The sequence below is a fragment of the Zerene cesonia genome, unplaced genomic scaffold (assembly GCF_012273895.1).
Source record: "Zerene cesonia ecotype Mississippi unplaced genomic scaffold, Zerene_cesonia_1.1 Zces_u006, whole genome shotgun sequence".
Taxonomy (NCBI): domain Eukaryota; kingdom Metazoa; phylum Arthropoda; class Insecta; order Lepidoptera; family Pieridae; genus Zerene; species Zerene cesonia.
The window spans coordinates 995,809-1,015,554 of NW_024045136.1; the positions used below are offsets into that span (position 1 = coordinate 995,809).

General features: G+C 38.1%; 2 protein-coding genes across 2 annotated transcripts in view; one reads left to right on the top strand and one right to left on the bottom strand.

Annotated features, from left to right (window-relative positions):
• The window catches only part of LOC119838866 (double-stranded RNA-specific editase 1), a 38,870-nt gene that overhangs the window by 8,160 nt on the left and 10,964 nt on the right, over nucleotides 1-19,746 (top strand). The window contains exons 10-17 of the mRNA XM_038365007.1: nucleotides 802-876; nucleotides 1,675-1,819; nucleotides 3,886-3,997; nucleotides 4,839-4,925; nucleotides 5,522-5,588; nucleotides 5,994-6,168; nucleotides 7,070-7,169; nucleotides 7,903-8,054. Of these exons, the coding sequence (XP_038220935.1) occupies nucleotides 802-876; nucleotides 1,675-1,819; nucleotides 3,886-3,997; nucleotides 4,839-4,925; nucleotides 5,522-5,588; nucleotides 5,994-6,168; nucleotides 7,070-7,169; nucleotides 7,903-8,054 (913 nt within the window). The remainder of the gene's footprint in view (nucleotides 1-801; nucleotides 877-1,674; nucleotides 1,820-3,885; nucleotides 3,998-4,838; nucleotides 4,926-5,521; nucleotides 5,589-5,993; nucleotides 6,169-7,069; nucleotides 7,170-7,902; nucleotides 8,055-19,746) is intronic.
• Nucleotides 8,523-19,746, bottom strand: part of LOC119838867 (inactive pancreatic lipase-related protein 1-like) — a 15,995-nt gene continuing 4,771 nt past the window's right edge. The window contains exons 2-9 of the mRNA XM_038365009.1: nucleotides 17,322-17,433; nucleotides 15,036-15,184; nucleotides 14,673-14,814; nucleotides 14,047-14,132; nucleotides 12,904-13,032; nucleotides 12,338-12,448; nucleotides 11,058-11,214; nucleotides 8,523-8,642 (exon numbers count right to left, since the gene is read on the bottom strand). Coding sequence (XP_038220937.1) covers nucleotides 8,585-8,642; nucleotides 11,058-11,214; nucleotides 12,338-12,448; nucleotides 12,904-13,032; nucleotides 14,047-14,132; nucleotides 14,673-14,814; nucleotides 15,036-15,184; nucleotides 17,322-17,433 — 944 coding nt within the window. The 3' untranslated portion in view covers nucleotides 8,523-8,584. The remainder of the gene's footprint in view (nucleotides 8,643-11,057; nucleotides 11,215-12,337; nucleotides 12,449-12,903; nucleotides 13,033-14,046; nucleotides 14,133-14,672; nucleotides 14,815-15,035; nucleotides 15,185-17,321; nucleotides 17,434-19,746) is intronic.

Genomic DNA, 19,746 nt, shown 5'->3' on the forward strand with positions numbered 1-19,746 from the left:
TACTCCGAATAGAAACGCGTGCGAAGCCGCGGGCAATAGTCTAAACTGATATAATAAATAATAAATCAGGTCCTCTTAACACAGTTATTACCTAGCAAGAGGGCCTGAGCCACAATCCACTGTTACAATAATGTAAAATCTACTAAATAAAATAGAGATTTAATTATTACTAGCTGCGCCCCGCGGTTTCAGTTGTTTCGCGCAAGTCCGTAACCCGTAGGGATATCAAATTAATCATATCTTGTGATAGAGTAAACCGATTTCGATGAAACAAAAACTAAGTTATACCTCAAGTTACGTATAATTTATGTATATAAATATTGTCTGCATTTAATTCGTAGATTTTACGTGATGTGTGACAAAAATTTCAAAAATGATGGAAATGGGTTCTGTTAGTTAGATTTCTCCTTACCCGACCCAGTCCTTTCCTTTATTCCTCTCGTCAATCCTTTCTTAATCCCTTTCCAATTTGAAGTCGACTATCCATTTGGTGAGGCGTAAGGTCTACAATCGACCTTACGCCTCTCCAAATGTCCACGGGCGGTGGTAGCGCTTACCATCAGCCGACCCACCAGCTCCATTACCGACTATGACACAAAAAAAAAAAAATTGTCAATAGAAAACAATTGTAAATTTGTGTGTATTTTTTTTATGTTCTTACGCAAAAACCGCTGGACCAATTTCAAAATTTCTTTCACAGTTAGACAGCTGCATATTCCCTGATTGACAGAAGCTACATATGTACCACGGTCGACGCCGGGGCGGACAGATAGTGATTAATATATGTTTGTCTCATTCCAGCTACGCTGAACTTGAATCACAGCATGCGTTTCAAAGTCGTGTGCCGACTGAACGGCATGACCTATGAGGGTTACGGTGAGCAAATGTTTATATTCCGTTTTAATTTTTAGTTTTATAGCATTGAAATGCTTTTATAAATGAAATTTTTTTTTTGAAAGAATCGAAAAAGAAATAAATAAAAAAAAAAAAAATAAATAAATAAAAAAACTTCCTTCCCAGTCCATTACTTCGTACCCGTCAACAATTATTTCCTAGTCTCTTTAAGAGACCTCACCTCTGCGTATGTTCATAGGCGGTGGTGATATCTTACCATCAGGCAAGCCACCAGCCCAGTTATAAAAACGAATGATTGTAGTTTGTTCCATTATATTTTTATGGAAATGAAATACTTTTCTTTCTCTATTTCTTGTTAATAAAGAATAAGAGCGTAGTTTTTACGTCATCATCATCATCATCATCAGCCCATACATGTTCCCACTGCTGGGACACAGGCCTCCCATGAAGGTTTTAGGCCATAATCCACCACGCTGGCCAAGTACGGGTTGGCAGATGTCACATGCATATATCGCTTTCATCTCCCTATTTCAACTCCTTATATTATAAATATAATCTATGGCTGTGAATGACATTGACATTTGTTACTCGCGTTTATTAAAATATGCAAAATTAAATGTACATTTTTCATCTTCAATATTTCTGAAAGATTTTCTTAATATTTTTTTCCGTAAGAACCTTCTCCTAATAATAACAAATACAACAAAAAAAAAAGAATTAGTGAAATCGGTCCAGCCATTCACGCGTGATGCCGTGACCAAGGAAAACGGGTTTCATTTTTATATATATAAGATAATTATTTATGTCACCAATTTTCAGGTTCAAGTAAGAAGCAGGCGAAATTGGCGGCGTCCAAAGCGGCGCTGGCCAACATTGCATTATCATCATCACCGCCAGAACCGGTGGCGGATGTCGACGCGCCCGCAAATGGTATGCCGCAACCGTTGGCCGACCATATATCCAAGTAAGTGTAACTAAACCTTCTCCTTACCTTTGCCAGTCCTTTCCTTTATTCCTCTCGTGAATCCTCTCTTAATCCCTTCCCAATTGTAGAGGTATAAGATCTGCAATTGACCTTACGCCCCTCCAAATGTTCATGGGCGGTGGTAGCGCTTACCATCAGGCGACCTACCATCTATTCATTGTCGACGATGATATAAAAAAAAGCTATCGACAGCCCTAGGCGCTTTTAACGCAGCCCTATTGTAAAATGCGCTTTTAGAGCGCGTCTACTTATTACAAACTAACTCCCTATCAAATTTCACCTTTATACATTCAGCCGTTTTTGTGATTTCGTGAGTGACGTATCGCTTTTATATATATAACGCTGTTCTGCCTTTCTCTTATAATTGAAGGGTATGAAAAATAGAATCTCAAACCTAACCGATATGCACACAATATTTAATGAGAATCGATCCAGTCGTTTCAGAGGTGTATTTTGACACGTATTTTACGCGAGCAGATAATCACACTAATATTATAAATGTGAAAGTATTCTTTATATGTAGCTAGTATATATATATATATATATATATATATATATATATATATATATATATATATATATATATATATATATATATATATATATCATTCTCATCAGCCCTTATATGTTCCCACTGCTGGGACACAGGCCTCCTATGAGGGTTCAGGCCATAATCCACCACGCTGGCCAAGTGCGGGTTGGCAGATGTCACATGTCGTCAAACTTTTGATTCTCGGACATGCCGGTTTCCTCACGATGTTTTCCTTCACCGTTTTAAGCAGTGGTGATATTATCTACATGCGCAGATAAATTGAATAATCAATTTATTTCCTGCACGCTCACCCGGTCTTGAACCCCGACTTATCGATTTTGAAGTCCGAGGTTCTCACCACTGAGCCACCACTGCTTTATATATATAGTGTGTACTGTGGCTGAGTAATCATTAATAATATTAGATTATAAATTATTGGGATAATTAATCGAAATAAAAATTGTCCTATATCTCAAGTTGGACCAAACTACACATAAAATGCCAAATTTCATAGAAATCGGTTGAGTTGGTGAAGAGTTCATTGGGAACATACACCACATGATATAAGTGTGATCGTTTACCATAACAAATTATTGTTTAGAAATTAAAAACTTTTTAACGGATTTTAAACGCGATTTATTCATTATATTATTGACCCGACGTTTCGAACACTTTACAGCGAGCGTGGTCTCCCCGTGACCGTGAGCGTATATGTATATGTCACCGTTAGATTGTAAAGATCGTTAGATTACAATCTATCTAGCGAGATTGTAAACTATCGATAGATTGTGAACCGTATCATTATGATTGCAATTTGACTCATTATTCTTCGCTATATTGTAATCTACCGAAGTGAAACCGTTAAATTACAATCTGTCTCGCGTCAAATTGTCAACTGTCTGCAAGTTCTTTCTGATTGGTCGGTCTCATTGTTATTTAATGAGATTATTTAAGTTCATAAGCATCAAAACACGAGCGATTCATGTAATTTAGGATATGTTGCGAAAGAAACACTAATTCGTTGATTTGTCATTCAAACTGCTTATCTTGGGTTAGTGACAGATAATTTTTTAGGTTCACAACAGTTTTATATATTATGTAAGTTATTCGAAAGATATAAGTTGTTTTCACATAGTTGTTTACATTCGACAACTAACGAAATAACAAACAAATATGGCGTGTGGCCGGGGTGGCGGGGGCGCATACCGTTCAACCAATCAGAGCGCGAGTTGTCCTACGCCGGTCCACAATTTGACCGCTTCCCATCGATAGATTACAATCAAGCGAAAAAAGATGCGTTAAATTGCAATCATAATGACAACAATCTATCGATAGTTTACAGTCTTACTAGATAGATTGTAATATAACGATGTTTACAATCTTACGGTGACATATATAATATAATGAATAAATCGCGTTTAAAATCCGTTAAAAAGTTTTTAATTTCTAAATTTCTTATACTCGCATAAAATCAAACACAAGAAAATACTAAATTATTGTTTGTTTTCAACAGATTGGTGAATGAGAAATTCAACGAACTGATGCAGAACGACCCGGTGCATTTGAAACGGAAGGTGCTAGCCGGTATCGTGATCACGATAGAGAATGAGTTGCAGGGCGCTAAGGTTTGTTTGTTTGTTTTTCTCTTTACATTTACTAGCTTTTGCCCGCGGCTTTGCCCGCGTAGTCTCAGTAAAGATAGACCCGGGGTTTTTCTCGCATCGTTTTCCAGTTCCCGTGGGATTTCAGGGATAAGAACTATCCTATGTCCATATCCTGGTTCTAAGCTACCTCTGCACATATTTTCAGCCAAATCAGTTAATCCATTATTGAGTTATGAATAGTGTAACTAACACCACTTTCTCTTATGTATATATATATATAGATTCACTACTTTTGCAAAGTAGTTTAATAGATGTAATTATAGATATAAACCTTCCTCTTGAATCACTTTATCTATTAAAAAAAACCCATCAAACTCCGTTGGGTAGTTTTAAAGATTTAATCATTTAATTTTTATATTATGTAGTGATTTGACGAGAGGAATAAAGGAAAGGACTGGGAAGAGTGAGGAAAAGGATATAAGCCTCCGGCTCCCCCGCTCACCATACTAAACACAGTAGCACGCTACTATATCACGCCGGTTTTCTGTGGCAGTGTGGTAATTCCCCGGTGCGAGCAGGCCCAATTCGTGCCGAAGCGTGCTCGACTACCACACTATAAGTGTTACTTGTCTGTGTCCAAGTGGTTTATTTTATTTGTATCTTTTATTAATTTTTATTCGCTGTTTAAACGGTGAAGGAAAACATCGTGAGGAAACCGGCATGTCCGAGAATCAAAAGTTCGACGACATGTGACATCTGCCAACCCGCACTTGGCCAGCGTGGTGGATTATGCCCTCATAGGAGGCCTGTGTCCCAGCAGTGGGAACATATATGGGCTGATGATGATGATGAATTTTTATAGATCATAGCGGTGACGACTGGCACTAAATGCGTGTCCGGTGATAAAATGTCCGTATCCGGCAGAGCTGTTAACGATTGTCACGCTGAGGTGAGATAGATGTCATTTTTATTCATATCTGTAGCTGTATTATCTATATCTCTATTAGTGCTACCTATATCTGTGTGTTTTATCTATATGTATTTGTGTATTTGTACTAACGTTATAAAGAGGAAATGTTGTTTTATTTTTTTTATGATTTTGAGATTTTTTGCGGTTTCACCCGCGTAAGTCCGTATCCCGTAGGAATATCGGGGTAAAAGTTGCCTATATGTTATTTCAGTTGTCCAGCTGTCTACTTACCAAATTTCATTGCAATCGGTTCAGTAGATTTTGCGTGAGAGAGTAACAAAAACACACACACATCATTACAAACTTTCACATTTATAATATTAGTAGGATAGGATTTACGACCTCTTTGATTAATTGTACCTAAAGGAAATCGAAAAATGCGCCACGTTTTTTAAAGTGATTTTTGGGATGGGAGAGTGAACCGGTGCGTTACGTAACGCGTTACGGCGCCATTATTACTGCATACAGTTAGATTAGTATACGTCAACACATCTGTCGGGCGTGCCGAGACAAATATGTTCTTATTTACATTCTTTATATAGTAGAAATGTTGTAAATAATGTTTTTCTCTACAGGTGGCCGCCCGACGTTGCTTACAAAGATATCTCTATAGCCAGCTGTTGATGTACGCCGAATCGGCAAGTGAGTAAAATATTTATAAACACTCAGAGCAATAAAGCCGTCTTCTGCATCTTGTATCCTGTTTTGTCATAATTTTAGTGTTCAATCTATACTAATATTATAAGCTGAAGAGTTTGTTTGAACGCGCTTATGCAAAATTCATTCAGTATTAGATAGCCCATTTATTGAGGAAGGCTTAAGGCTATATTTGTACCACGGGCGAATCCGGGGCGGACCGCTAGTAAAGAATATTTCATTCATTCATTCATTCATTCATTCATTCATTCATTCATTCTCTCATTCATTCACTTAATAAAAGATTCATTGATTGATTGATACAATCTTTCTCTCTTTCCTTATTTCTCTCTCTTTCTCTCCTTCTATCTTTCTCTTTCTCTCTCTCTATGTATGTATTCGATCTTCCAGGGCCCCGTCAGCCAATCGAAGCGTCGGACATCGAGCCGGTGCCGCACGCGAGAGCCGGCTACAGGCTGAAGCCCGACAGACGCGTGCACTTGTTCATAAGCACCGCGCCGTGCGGCGACGCGAGGATCTTCAGCCCTCACGAGGAGCAGCTGGAGCCGGACAGGCATCCCAACAGGTGTGGAGCGTGATCCGTTTTGTGACCTAGTTCTCGCCCGCGGCATGGATTACTGTTCAGTTGGCGCGTGTTCACAAAAAAAAAAAAAATCACAAAACACTTGTTTATAACTTTAAACTCATAAACTTTAGACAAGATACGACTACACAATATAATTGACTAGCTGCGCCCCGCGGTTTCACCCGCATAAGTTCGTATCCTGGAGGAATATCGGGGATAAAAAGTTGCCTATATGTTGTTCCAGTTGTCCAGCTGACTACATACCAAATTTTATTGCAACTGGTTCACACACACACATCCGTACAAACTTTCATTTATAATATTAGCATTTATAATATTAGTAGGATTAGTAGGAGGAAGTTTGAGTAGGGATTCGTCGCCTGCAACCAGCGCGTTACTGGTACTTTCCGGCATATCTGACTCTTCCGTAGCTGAGGTGGTGTTGCGACCATTAAGAGGAAAGCCCGTAAACAAAAAAATAAAAAACACAACCCTATTTTTATACCATATTGCTGACAACGAAATATTAGCTGGTGGGGATTATGACCCATATCAGCAATATTGGACAGTACGAAATATCATTACAATACTAAGTACACCAAATCCACGGTTAAAAGCATAAAATATAACTTAACTGTTTACTTGTTTGTTTTTACATTGAGATTATTTTATGTCTATACCAGCCTTTGCCCGCAGCTTGGAACGCGTTATTACGGAATAGTTAAATACATATCATAATACATATAAACCTTCCTCTTGAATCACTCTATCTATTAAAAAAAATCCATCATAATCCGTTGCGTAGTTTGAAAGATTTATAAGTGTGTAAGCATACATATGGACATAGGGACAGAGAAAGCGACTTTGTTTTATACTATGTAGTGATTTATTGTTGCCATAGATTCTCTCGCGGTCAACTGCGCACCAAAATTGAGTCAGGCGAAGGCACCATTCCGGTGAAGAATTCTAGCTTGATACAGACGTGGGATGGTGTTTTACAGGTGAGCATTTTATGCATTTACTAGCTGTCCGCCCCGGGTTTGCCCGTGGTACATGCCTAGGCTAGGTCTCACTGAAGATGCAACTTTCTAATGGTGAAAGAATTTCTGAAAACCGACGAGTAGTTTTTACCCGACTACGCAAAAAGGAGGGTTATGATATTGACCGGTATGTTTGTTCGTATGTGTGTGAGTGTGTTCATCTGTTCCTTTATAACTTCTAAACTACCTATCTTAAGGCAACAAATGATGCATCATTAGAAGCGTCTTGATTGTCCACTGGTTGTAGGCTATGTGACGTCAAAGTTATTCGAATATGGCGCCCTCTAGAGGTAATTTAGTTTTACGTAGTCGGGTTTCTGTTTTTTAAACGTTTTCTTGTTAAAAAATATTGCAAACTTAAAATAAATAAATTCTATACTTATAATTTAAAAAAAGGAATCTAAATTGGACTACATTTTGTTTTGTGTTTGTAAATAACGTTTTACTGGGTGAACCGATTTTGATGTGTCTTTTTTTATTTTAAATCTGGTGCCTCCCATGTGGTTTGGTCCCATTTGAATTTGGTCCAGTTTTGACAATTTGAAGGCAAATAGTTTTTTTTTGAAAATTACCACCTTCTTCTTTCAAAATTACCCACCCCCCCACCTTCCCACCTCCCAGCCCCCAAGCTTTCGAACGTGATGCGGACCCGATATGCCTATTCAACCATCAAGCTCACGAGCTGGCGTTCCAGGGCGAGCGGCTGCTGACCATGTCCTGCTCGGACAAGCTGGCCCGCTGGTGCGTCACCGGGCTGCAGGGCGCTCTACTCTCGCAGCTGCTGCAGCCGGTCTACCTCACCTCGGTGGTGCTGGGATCTCTTCTGCAGCGGGATCATATGTATCGGTGAGTGGGAGTTGGGGATGCAATGGAAGGATGGGGAGGGAGGAGTGAATGAGTTATTGAAAACCAGCTCTCGGAGCTTTTCTGGCAATAGCTGAATTATGTCCTATTTGGTGGTGGTATGACACTTTTATTGTATCATGCCATGTCCAGCAAATAAGTGTATTTTTTTTTCTTTCTCTTTCTGCTTTGTTACTAAGGAAGAAAGAAGAGTTTATTTCACATGGAAATAAACTCTTTCATTGAATTGATATTTAAATGGAATGATTGTTTGATACAAAGAGAGAGTCATGGATGATTGGATGGTAGGTGGAATGATTGTCTACACTCATATTATAAAGAGGAAATTTTTTTTTATATTTGTATGTTTGAAACGTTTTCGCAAAAAAAAAACATTTAATTAACTCATTCGATCAGGCAAACTATAGGTTTATAAGTGCTTGATAGGTCTTAGAGTAATTAAACAGGATGATACTGGCTATAAAATTTATTTACTACAATAATATTACTATAATTATATTTGCTCTATTCTATTATTCTATTGAGAACGGACTCTGTCGATGTGTCACTAAGAAATATGTCCCTCTTGCCCTGAAATATATAAAAAAACTGTATTAATTAAAGTAATTCTTAAAAGTATATAGCTCAAACATAAAGCTACACAGGGAATCCTAGGGTGGGGATTTTTGGGTGGGTATTAGGGTTTATTTATTGAAGCGTTGTATATAGAGTCCTTTATGATTATAAATAAAGTTGTTGTATTAAAACTTTATTGCGCACTGTATCATTATAAAAAGGTGTGTATATATAAACTTATAGTATAAAGGTGAAGCATTTGATTTCCTGTTTGTATGTTTGTAATGTTTTTACACAAAACTACTGCACCGATTTCAACAATTCGTTCATCTTGAAAAAACTATATTCACACTTCACTGCGGTGCGGTTTCACCCGCGTAACTCGATATCCCGTAGGAATATCGGGATAAAAAATCTTCCTTGCCTATGTGTTATTCCAGTTTTCCAGCTATTTATGTACCAAATTTCATTGAAATCGCTTCAGTAGGTTTTGCGTAACTGAGTAACAAACATTCATACACATACACATACATACATCCTCACAAACTTTCGCATTTATGATATTAGCAGGATATTACAAAAAAATCTAATAACAATCTGCATTCAAAAGCTAATTTATTTCTGAGATTAACGTACATTATTTCTCACTGGCGATCTTTAAAATGTCCCCTTCGAGGCCCAAAAGTTTCATCAAGAGATTGGGATTTTTGCCAAATTCCAAATTGAATTTTCTCAACTGATAACCCGGCAATGTTGCTACATAACTATGTTTCTCTCTAATCGTATTGAATAGGTCTTTATTCGGTGCTTTTAACGGTGTGGATAGTTCTCGCACTAAAGTTATAATTAGCTTTTTGGACAGTCCAAATAATCTTGATAGGAAATTTTCGTCGTCTCGTTGATTGAATAGTGGTATTGAACGTCGTTTTCGGTATTGTTTCTGATGGGTTTTCTCGTAAAATAATGATTTCCTCGTGTGTTTGAGTTGTTCAGTTTCCAGCTGTATTGTGTTGGATTTCGAATGTATGTATTTACGGATCGAGTTGCGTGTGTGTGACTGAGACGGGTGACGCCTAGACGATTCTTCGTTTCCTTCACCTGTAATGCAAAGCAGGCTTACCTTTGTGAAATATACAATGTTCGATTCATGTGGAGTATGTTCTGTCTCCTTCTTATATAGTAACATTTAATATTAGAGCGAGAAAGTGATTGTCAGCTCGTTCTAACATTGGGGATAGAATGAGATAGATATATTGGCAAGTATGAATTTTTTCTGTTTGTATGAACTGTAATAACTTCACAATTATAAATACAATACATTCTTTATTTGAATGCCTGATGTTATTATTCCTGAAGTTGGAGCGAGATAGCAAGCGAAGGATCTACTGGTGTAGGTGAAATGGCATGTGATAAGTGCAAGGAATATTGAATTACAATAGGAAAATTGGGTTAAAATAGTTTAAACATATTCTTATTTGAACAGTGGAAGTGAAATGGCATGTAAAGAGTTCGTTTTCATAAGCAAGGATATTTCCTAAACAACCAACTAAACGGACAAACAAAGTAAAAATGCACACTGAAAATTAAACTGTATGTGGTAATCTAGCACGCTTCGGCACGAATTGAGCCAGCTCGCGTACTGTGAGCGGGGCAGCGGGAGGCCCATATCCTTTTCCTTACCCTTCCCAGTCCTTTCCTTTATTCCTCTCATCAATCCTTCCTTAATCCCTTCCCAATTTATAGTTGGAAATCCATTTATAAAGGCGTAAGGTCTGCAATTGACCTAATGCCTATCCAAATGTAGTGCTTACCATCAGGCGACCCACTAGCTCCATTGCCGACTATGACATAAAAAAATAACACCATCTTGATGCTTAAACTAATATCTATGTGTACGCCTTTTTATGTAATTATGTATTTTTCATGTATTATTCATGAAAGTGGTGTTCCATTTAATAATTGATCAGTGCAATCTATTTAATTAGAGAACATTTACACAGTGCATGGTATCCGATGTGCGGGCGGGCGCCCTTGGGCAATTATTCCCTTAACCCTTCCAAAGCAGAAGCTAAGACAAGACACAAGTGGTATCCAGTTTAAAATTCCTTAGTGCAATCCTATGTAAAAAGAGATCTAGATGTAATTCTGCCTAATATCAAAGCTTTAAAGACCCAAGTTTTCCATCCACACCACACCCCATACGAGATATAGTGTGTATGTGTCCGTTTCCTTGGTCCATTAACATTATAATTTAGAGTCCTTTCAAGTGATAAAGCGAGAAAAAAATGGTGTCTCATTTAAAATAGATCAGTGCAATCCTGTAGCAAAAAATATACTTTAATTTCGCGTTATGAGACCTGGCTCATTGATCTCTTAGTATGTGCAAACCGATAACAAAAAAATATGTGCATTAAAAGAAATTCTGCCTACTTCCTATCCACTCCATATCCCATATGGGCCCTTGCGCCACTAGCGCAGCGCCCCTTGGAGTAGTCCTTCCATGAACTGCATTTGGATGCGACAAACGACTTAGGTCGTAGGACAGATTCGCTAAAGAATCTATATGAACGCCAGTGGCTGCAGAAATCTGTTAAATGTTAATTAAGGATCAAAACATGGAACTAGATTTGACAATATTAAATTCGTTAGTTGGTGTGGCATTTTCGAATTCCCTCGTGGACGTGGCGTCAGTTTTTGTCTTATTATGCAACTGAACACGGTGTTGAAAAGTATCTAGAGACCATATATAATCTACTAGCTGCGCCCCGCGGTTTCACTCGCGTAAGTCCGTAGCCCGTAGGAATATCGGGATAAAAAGTAGCCTATATATTTTTCTAGTTGTCCAGCTGTCTACTTACCAAATTTAATTGCAATCGGTTAAGTGGTTTTTGCGTGAAGGAGTAACAAACACACACACATACTTACAAACAATCGCATTTATAATATATTTAGTAGGATATAATATATTTAGTAGGATATAATATATTTAGTAGGATAATAATAATATAATATTAAATATAATATTATAATATAGTAGGAATAGTAAGAAGTGGGAAGCAGGATAGGAAGTAGTATAGTAGGATAGTTATTTGTTATATCGTTTCCAGTTAGAAAGCTGGTAGGGTTATGTTTGTTGTTAAATTAAGGATCAGGATCATCTTAGACTTCTTAAAGCAACAGTAATATAATATACCAGAATGGGAAAGTATTGGCACCAGACGAATAATGAAGCTCATTCTAAGAGACACATAATAATTGAAGCAGTTAACTCATGATATTCAAAAGAGAATGCGGAAAAAGTGTTAGGTTAAAGGTTTCTGAGTAAGTTTATATTCTACTTGTTTTGTTATATGCCTCCTTTTGAAGCAATCGCGAATTTTCTACTCTGAATAGAAAGTTTTATTTAAATAACCATTAAATTGCTCCATTCAATTTCATCGTAGACTGATGCTACATAGTCTATAGCATTCCTTGGCAAATGGACTATGTGGCACTAAAAGAGTTTTCAATATTTCCTGAGATTTGCACGTTCGAACGAAACTCTTTAGTTTTTATTATTTATTATTATTTTTTATAGTCTATTGCACACACATGGAAGATAAAGAAATACAGAAAGGACATACAATAAAAGAAAAACATGTTCAAATGGCGGTCTTATCGCTAGGAAGCAATCTCTTAGCAGCTTTATAAAATTAGTGTAGAAAACATACATTTATTTAACAATTCCTGTTGCGGTACCACGACCTCCAGCTCGCAGCCCGGCTGCGGACTCACCCCACCGTTGGGGTAGAAGTCCACATGCCCCACGTTCCTGTTATATCCTGAAATGTTTCCAATCGTCTCCTGTTACTGTTTTTCCTTACCCCATGATAGTTATTACGCGCGATCGTAGAATCAAGAAGTCCTGGGTTCAATTCCCAGTGAGGACTAACCAAAGATAATGTCTCGGTTTGGTAAGACCGAAAATTCGATTTCGATTTGCTACTTGTCTATCTAGGCTACACATGTACCATTACACATGTACCCATACCCAAAAACTTCAAATTCCCAACTTTAAGTTGTTATTTTGCGTGCATTGACAGCCTTAGTTGGTGTGTTTGTTTATATTAGGATAATATAATAAACTGGAAATTATTGTATTGTCACCGATTCTTGATAAGTGTACAAAGTTTGAATTTGTCCCTTCAAAGTAGGTCAAAATCGAGTCTAAAGGAGGAGGATACATAAAAACATACAGGTGAAGCTAATGAAACGTTATGGAAGAAAGTCTATTCACCAAATATTCCAGCGTCCGTGTGGATTACATCGACGAATTCACCATCTGAGGGGTCGAGTCTTTGATCGAGTGGTATCTTGTCAAAGAGAGGTTTCGCCGGATCGAGACCGGTTATACGTGACACGCGACCTGGGGAAAAAATGGTTGTCTGTAAAGTCGGTTTACTGACGATGGTTTTTTTTTTTTTTATTCATGATAGGGAAGCGCTTGACCACGATCTCGCCTGATGGTAAGCTGAGATGTGGTCTAAGATGGAGCGCGCTTCCCTAGAAGGTACCTGTTCATTCTTCTCTTGAAGACCTCCAGATTGTACTCGTCGGGGAACACAGACTCAGGAAGCATGTTCCAATCCCTTGCGGTTCGAATAAAGAATGTGGAATCGAACCGCTTCGTCCGGGTACATGGAACGTCCACCAAATAGCGGTGCCTAGAGTCTGTGCGCCTCGACGATCGATGGAAAAATGGGGATGGCGGAATTAGGCTGTGTAATTCTGCAGCGCACTCTCCAAAGTGTATCCGATAAAAGACCGATAAACTAGCCACTCTGCGGCGATGACCGAAGCTCTGGAGTCTTTTGCCTACGAGATCATCGTCGTTTATGAGCTTCTTGGCACGCCTCTCTATTGCCTCAAGTTGAACGTGACAACGTCTTTAGAAAATACTGATGGAACACTGCCGAACGCGAAGGCCGATTGTGACTCTCTGTCGCTCGCTCCGCGCTCTCGCTTGCGCTTCAAGCCTTATATGGAATGCCTCAGAGCGAGGTAACGCCGCATGAGTCATGTTTTTTCGTGCGTGCAGCCGGCACAATCGAATTATAAGACGTTGTCACGTCAAAAAATATTTAAATGACGTATATAATGTACTAGCTGTAGCACTTGAGGCCCATTTTCTTTTCCTCATCCTTCCCAGTCCATCCGATTGTCGATCCTTGCCTTATTGTTTAAAAATCCGCGACGTCACTCTCGTGATACCCATATATAACCTATCTCTGTGCCAAACTTCATACACATACGATAAGCTGTTTTCACGTGAAAGAGTGACAAACATATACATTCATTCATTCATCCATTTAGACTTTTGTAATTCCGACAATTTGTACGCGCATAAGTTTCATAAGAATGCAAGGAAAGCATGGCCCACCTGATTTTAAGCTATGTCCGGCGACACCGGCTGCATGCGCTCCGAGGCTGTGTCCCACTAGATGGGTTTGATTCAGTTTAAGACCTCTGAAAAGAAATACCATCATAATATGTGTCATAAATTGTGTGTCACATTGTTTGCCCGCAATGGACTCCTAAACTGCTCGACCGATTTTAATCAAATTTGCACACCATGTGCAGTTTGATCCAACTTAAGAGATAGGATAGTTTATATTATTTCAATTACGATAAATGACTACGGGCGGAGCTGGGGCGTGCAGCTAGTATAAATAGATTGTCGGACTAGGTTATTAGTTTCCAGAAATTTTTAATATATCGTTGGCATCTGATCTTATTATATAACAGTCGTACATATGCAGTATCGTAACAGTTTATAGGTATATATGCTCAGATCTTTAAAACTTCGCAACGGATTTTGATGGAGTTTTTTTTTTAAGAGAGTGATTCAAGAGCCAACTTTATATGTATTGTAACATTAAGCTACTCCGAATTTCACGCATACCAAGCCGCGGACATATGCTAGTTAAAAATATAATCACTAGAATACGATAAACGGTTACAAGGGTGACTGTTTCCTAAATATCGAATCATGTACGGAGACCTCACCTCGATACCAAATAGTCGATGAACTGTCCCCCAATTCGGCCTATATACCACGTATTGGCAGCGGCCGTGAAGTACCATGGACCGGCCTCCAGACGCTGTGCGTCCACCATGATCACGTTGGTGTCGCCACGGTGCACGAGAGCTGGAAATGATTATTGACTGACGAAACACGAAACCACTTTTAAATTGTCAGAACTGGAACAAATTTTAATGGAACTATATGGCAGGTTTTCTTTTAAAATAAGATCTCGGTGAGTTAAGTGGGGGAGCCGCAGCCGTAGATAGCCCATTTATTGAGAAAGGCTTTAGGCTATATAATATCTGGTACAACGTGCGTAAAACTTCTCTTCTCCATCGACTCACCTTCTCTCACGAATAACGCGCTGCCGTCCATCGGAGTTTCCATGAACGCATGGAAGTATATCACCGTGCGATCGTGGAAGTCGATGCTGGACGCGAAGAGGCTCTCATCGTCATCGATGCCGAGAAACTGTGGCTCGTTGGGGTTGTGCCTGGAATGTGATGATGGATTGACCTATGTAGTGATTTAATGGCCGTGAGCGATACAGTCAAATGTAATGGAATGGAAGTCAATCCTGGATTATTAGCTAAATTTCAATGTGTCGCTCCCGGAGTGTTTTGAACATATGAACACCGTTTTAACCTACTTCAAAAAAGGAGGTTATCATTTCAACTGTGTTTCTCATAAACTTTTACTGGGTGAATCGATTTTAAGGTTTCTTTTTTTGTTACTAGCGCCTTCCATGTGGTCCCATTTCATTTTAATCTTTTTATGACTATTTGATGATGGATGGTTTGTTTTTTTTTCTTAAACAATTGACTTTTAAATTTGATCATTTCAATGAAAGAAAATATAGAAAGAAAGAAAAGAAAAACATTCGTTTTCACACAGACATACACGCACTCACAACAGATGATAACAGAAAACAGAAGCATACAATAAATCAAAAAAGAAGAGAAAAAAAAAAACAAAAATTAACGGCTAGACTTAACGATTGTGATTGGCTGCGTGTGCCAATGAATGTGTGTATATGTACATTCAATGTACAGGTGACCAAGTCTGCATGTTTTTTAACACCCTTTTATTGGCTTCACCTGTGTTTGTATGTAACAGACTCGGTTAGACTCTTTTACCCAATTAAAGTAGACGTACCAAATTTCATTGTAATCGGTTCAGAACTTTTTGCGTGAAAGAGCAAATAATACACACACACACACACACATCCTTACAAACTTTCGCATTTATAATATTAATATCCTATCCGGATTAGTAGGAACAATTAGTAGGAAGTAGGATTATTTCAATACTATTAAACTAAAAAAAAAAAAATGGTTGCCTGTAAAGTCGGTTTTACGAGCGAAGATTTTACGTGACAACGTCTTTTTTCCAACGCCAAGAACGCTCGAGAAAGACAGAGACAGAGACACAAGCACGCGCCGATTCAATGCGCCTAATTCTCTAGTGCTGCTCGCGCGGCGGACCGATCATAGTTCGGTGACTCATCGTAACGTTACCGGGCGTTACACTTTTTCATGAGTGACCCGGCCGCAACCTAATTTAAGACGTTGTCACGTCAAAAAACCAAAAAATCTTTGTTATATATACTGGGCCACTTATACTTACGAATTACGTAGACGAATTTTTCATTATAACGAGATTGGATCGCAATGTCGACACATTTCCTTAGCGGTGATGCAATTAACATAGATTTTTTTATCGATATTTCTCCAAGGTGAGGTGATGTAACTAAACCCGCGCGATCTTAAGCTTTCATAGAAATCCGAACAAATTTTTTATAAACGCGAAAGGGACTTGGATGTGGCCGAATTTGATTTGTTATACGTACGAATACTTCTAATATTGATGGCGAAAACAAATCTTGCCTCTTTGTTAGGTATTGATATATAGGAAGTTACATTGTTATCATATTCGTCATCATGATCATCATCATCATCATCATTATCATCACCATCACCACTGCCGTCACCAATTTAATCATCACCTTTATCACCTTCATCATCAGTATCGTCAAGAAACAATGAATGTCGAGGGTATGTGTATAAATACCGAATTAAATCTGACGTTTTCTCTTCACGTCTAAACCACGGGACCGATTTGGTTTTAAATTTGGTACATAGATAGTTTGAGACCTGAGAAAGGAATAAGCCTTTATACTGGTAAGCCCGAGTAAACGCGAGCCATGCGACTGGGAAGCGAGCTAGGTCAATCTGAATTTTTTGTTTGTTTGTTTAAACGACTTAATCGCAGGATACCTGGATCCATTCTCTCTTTATTTGCGTTAGGGTGCTGTAGGGCTACGGCGAAGCATATATACATATATAAATATACATATCTCGCTCTGCTCGCTATCTGCGCCCCGCGGTTTCACCCGCGTAAGGTCGTATCCCGTAGGAATATTGGAATGAAAAGTTGCCTATATGTTATTCCAGTTGTCCAGCTATCTACGTACCAAATTTCATCGCAATAGCTTCAATCGTTTTTGCGTAAAAGAGTCACAAACATACATACAACTACACATACACATACATCCATCCTCACGAACTTTCGCATCTATAATATTTAGTAGGATAGGATTCAAGGTATGTAGATGCTTCGATTTTATTTACCTGGTATATAGTTGAAAGCCAATATCGTTTTTCTCCCTTACATAAGGGCATTTGTCCTTGTTCACCGGGGTGATCTGGAGTAGGGCGTTCTCGAATTGCACGCCCGGCGGTCCTGTGGGCACAATGGACATACATACATACAGAAGGGAGAAAATCGCAAGTCGTCTATAGAAGTATAGTAGATAGAGATGCTAAAATGGTCCCCACATCGAAATATCGAAGCATTTAAACTTCATTTTATTGTCTTACGTATTACGTCAGCTGTCTGCCAGTGAAGGTCGCATCAGCATCGGTCCAGCCGTTCCGTAGATTATTCGGAAGAAAAAGACAGATAAAATGTGTTTATTGAAAAATTTTATTTTTCTGCGTATAAACTTTAAATAACAGAAACATAAATGTTTGTTCAATAGTCCATTACGATGAAAATAGTCTCAAACAAAATTATTACATCCTACTTTCTACTTCCTTCCTTCTAATATTATAAATGTGAAAGTTTGTAAGGATGTGTGTGTGTGTGTTTATTACTCTTTCACGCAAAAACTACTGAACCGATTGCAATGAAATTTGGCACGTAGATAGCTGGACAATTGGAATAACATATAGACAAATTTTTTGTCCCGAACTTCCTACGAGATACGGGCTTACGCGGGTGAAACCGTGGGGCGCAGCTAGTTATGTACCAAATTTCATTGCAATCGGTTCCGTAGTTTTTACGTGAAAGAGCAACAAACACACACACATCCTTACAAACTTTCGCATTTATAATATTAGAAGGATAGTAGGATATATAGTAGGAGTAGGATAGTAGGATATATAGTAATAGTAGGATAGTAGGATATATAGTAGGAGTAGGATAGTAGGGTATATAGTAGGAGTAGGATTAAAAACATTAAAAACAACCAATAACAATCACCGCATTTGACCGCCTTCTTGGTACAGTGGTTAACGCGTGAGCGTAGAACCGTGGGGTCCTGGGTTCGATTCCCGGTGGGGACGCACAAAAAAAAAATGTCTCTGTCTGGCAGGACACAGAAGGCTGATCACCTACTTGTCCATAAAGAAAATCGATCAGTGAAGCGGATGTACATCATCTGCCCCATACCCCACTAGGGGACACGGGACTTCACTATATAATAACAATCACGATACGAAGCGAAACACCCACAAATGCGAGCGGCCTAGATGTCGCATGTCGTCAAACTGTTTTTATTTTATGATATTACAATCTGACGATGTCATAACTGTGTTTTGCTTCGCCCATTGAAGCGAATCAATGTGCAATAGAGATATCTTATATCTTTAAACGAGCAATTCTTGTGTATATATATATATATATATATATATAAATAATTGGAATCTCGGAATCGGTTCCAACGATTTTCATGAAATTTAGTATATAGGGGGTTTCGGGGGCGATAAATCGATCTAGCTAGGAATCTTTTTTAGAAAATGTCATATTCGTGTTTTATTCGTGTTTTTTTTTCCTGGCATCTATTGGTGAATAATAATACTATTTTGCTTCGTAGATAGCTGGACAACTGAAATAACACATAGGCACTTTTATACCGATATTCCTTCGGGATACGGACTTACGCGTTTTCAACCGCGGGTCACTTAAAAAAAAAACTGAACAGTAATCTTTAACGAATTAAAAATTTAATTCGCATACATGTCTCTTCTATACAATTATTATAAAGCTGAAGCTCTTGATTGTTTGTTTGTTTGAACGCACTAATCTCAGGAACTACTGGTCTGATTTGAAAAATTCTTTCAGTGTTAGATAGCCCATTTATTGAGGAAGGCTATAGGCTATATATAAACCATGAGTGAAGCCGGGGAGCCGGACGGAGTAGTAATGAATAAACTACTACAAACATCTAGATATATATAATTTTATATATATCTAGATTATATATATTATAAAAAGTTGCCTATATGTTATTCCAGTTGTCCAGCTGTCTACGTAACAAATTTCATTGCAATCGGTTCAGTAGTTTTTGCGTGCAAAAACACACACATCCTTACAATTTTTCGCATTTATAATATTAGTAGGATTTAACTGCAATTTCCAATATAATGGTTATAAAAGAGCCAAAACAGTTATAAATGAAAATTAGACCATATATTGTCAAATGCGTAATCCACGACATCATCTAAAAAATTAAGATACTTATTATAATACCACTGCTAGCTCTCGGATCATAACAGCTATTTCCCACATAGTATATAGCATATACAACTATATAGTATAAAAAAACAAAGTCACTTTCTCTGTCTATGTCCCTATCTTAAATCTTTAAAACTGCGCAACTGCTGCTGATGCGGTTTTTTTAATAAATAGTCTCGTCAAGAGGAAGGTTTATACCTAGTCTTGCCATAAATATTGTAATAAAGAAAAAAGAAAATTGTTAACTGCAAATAACAT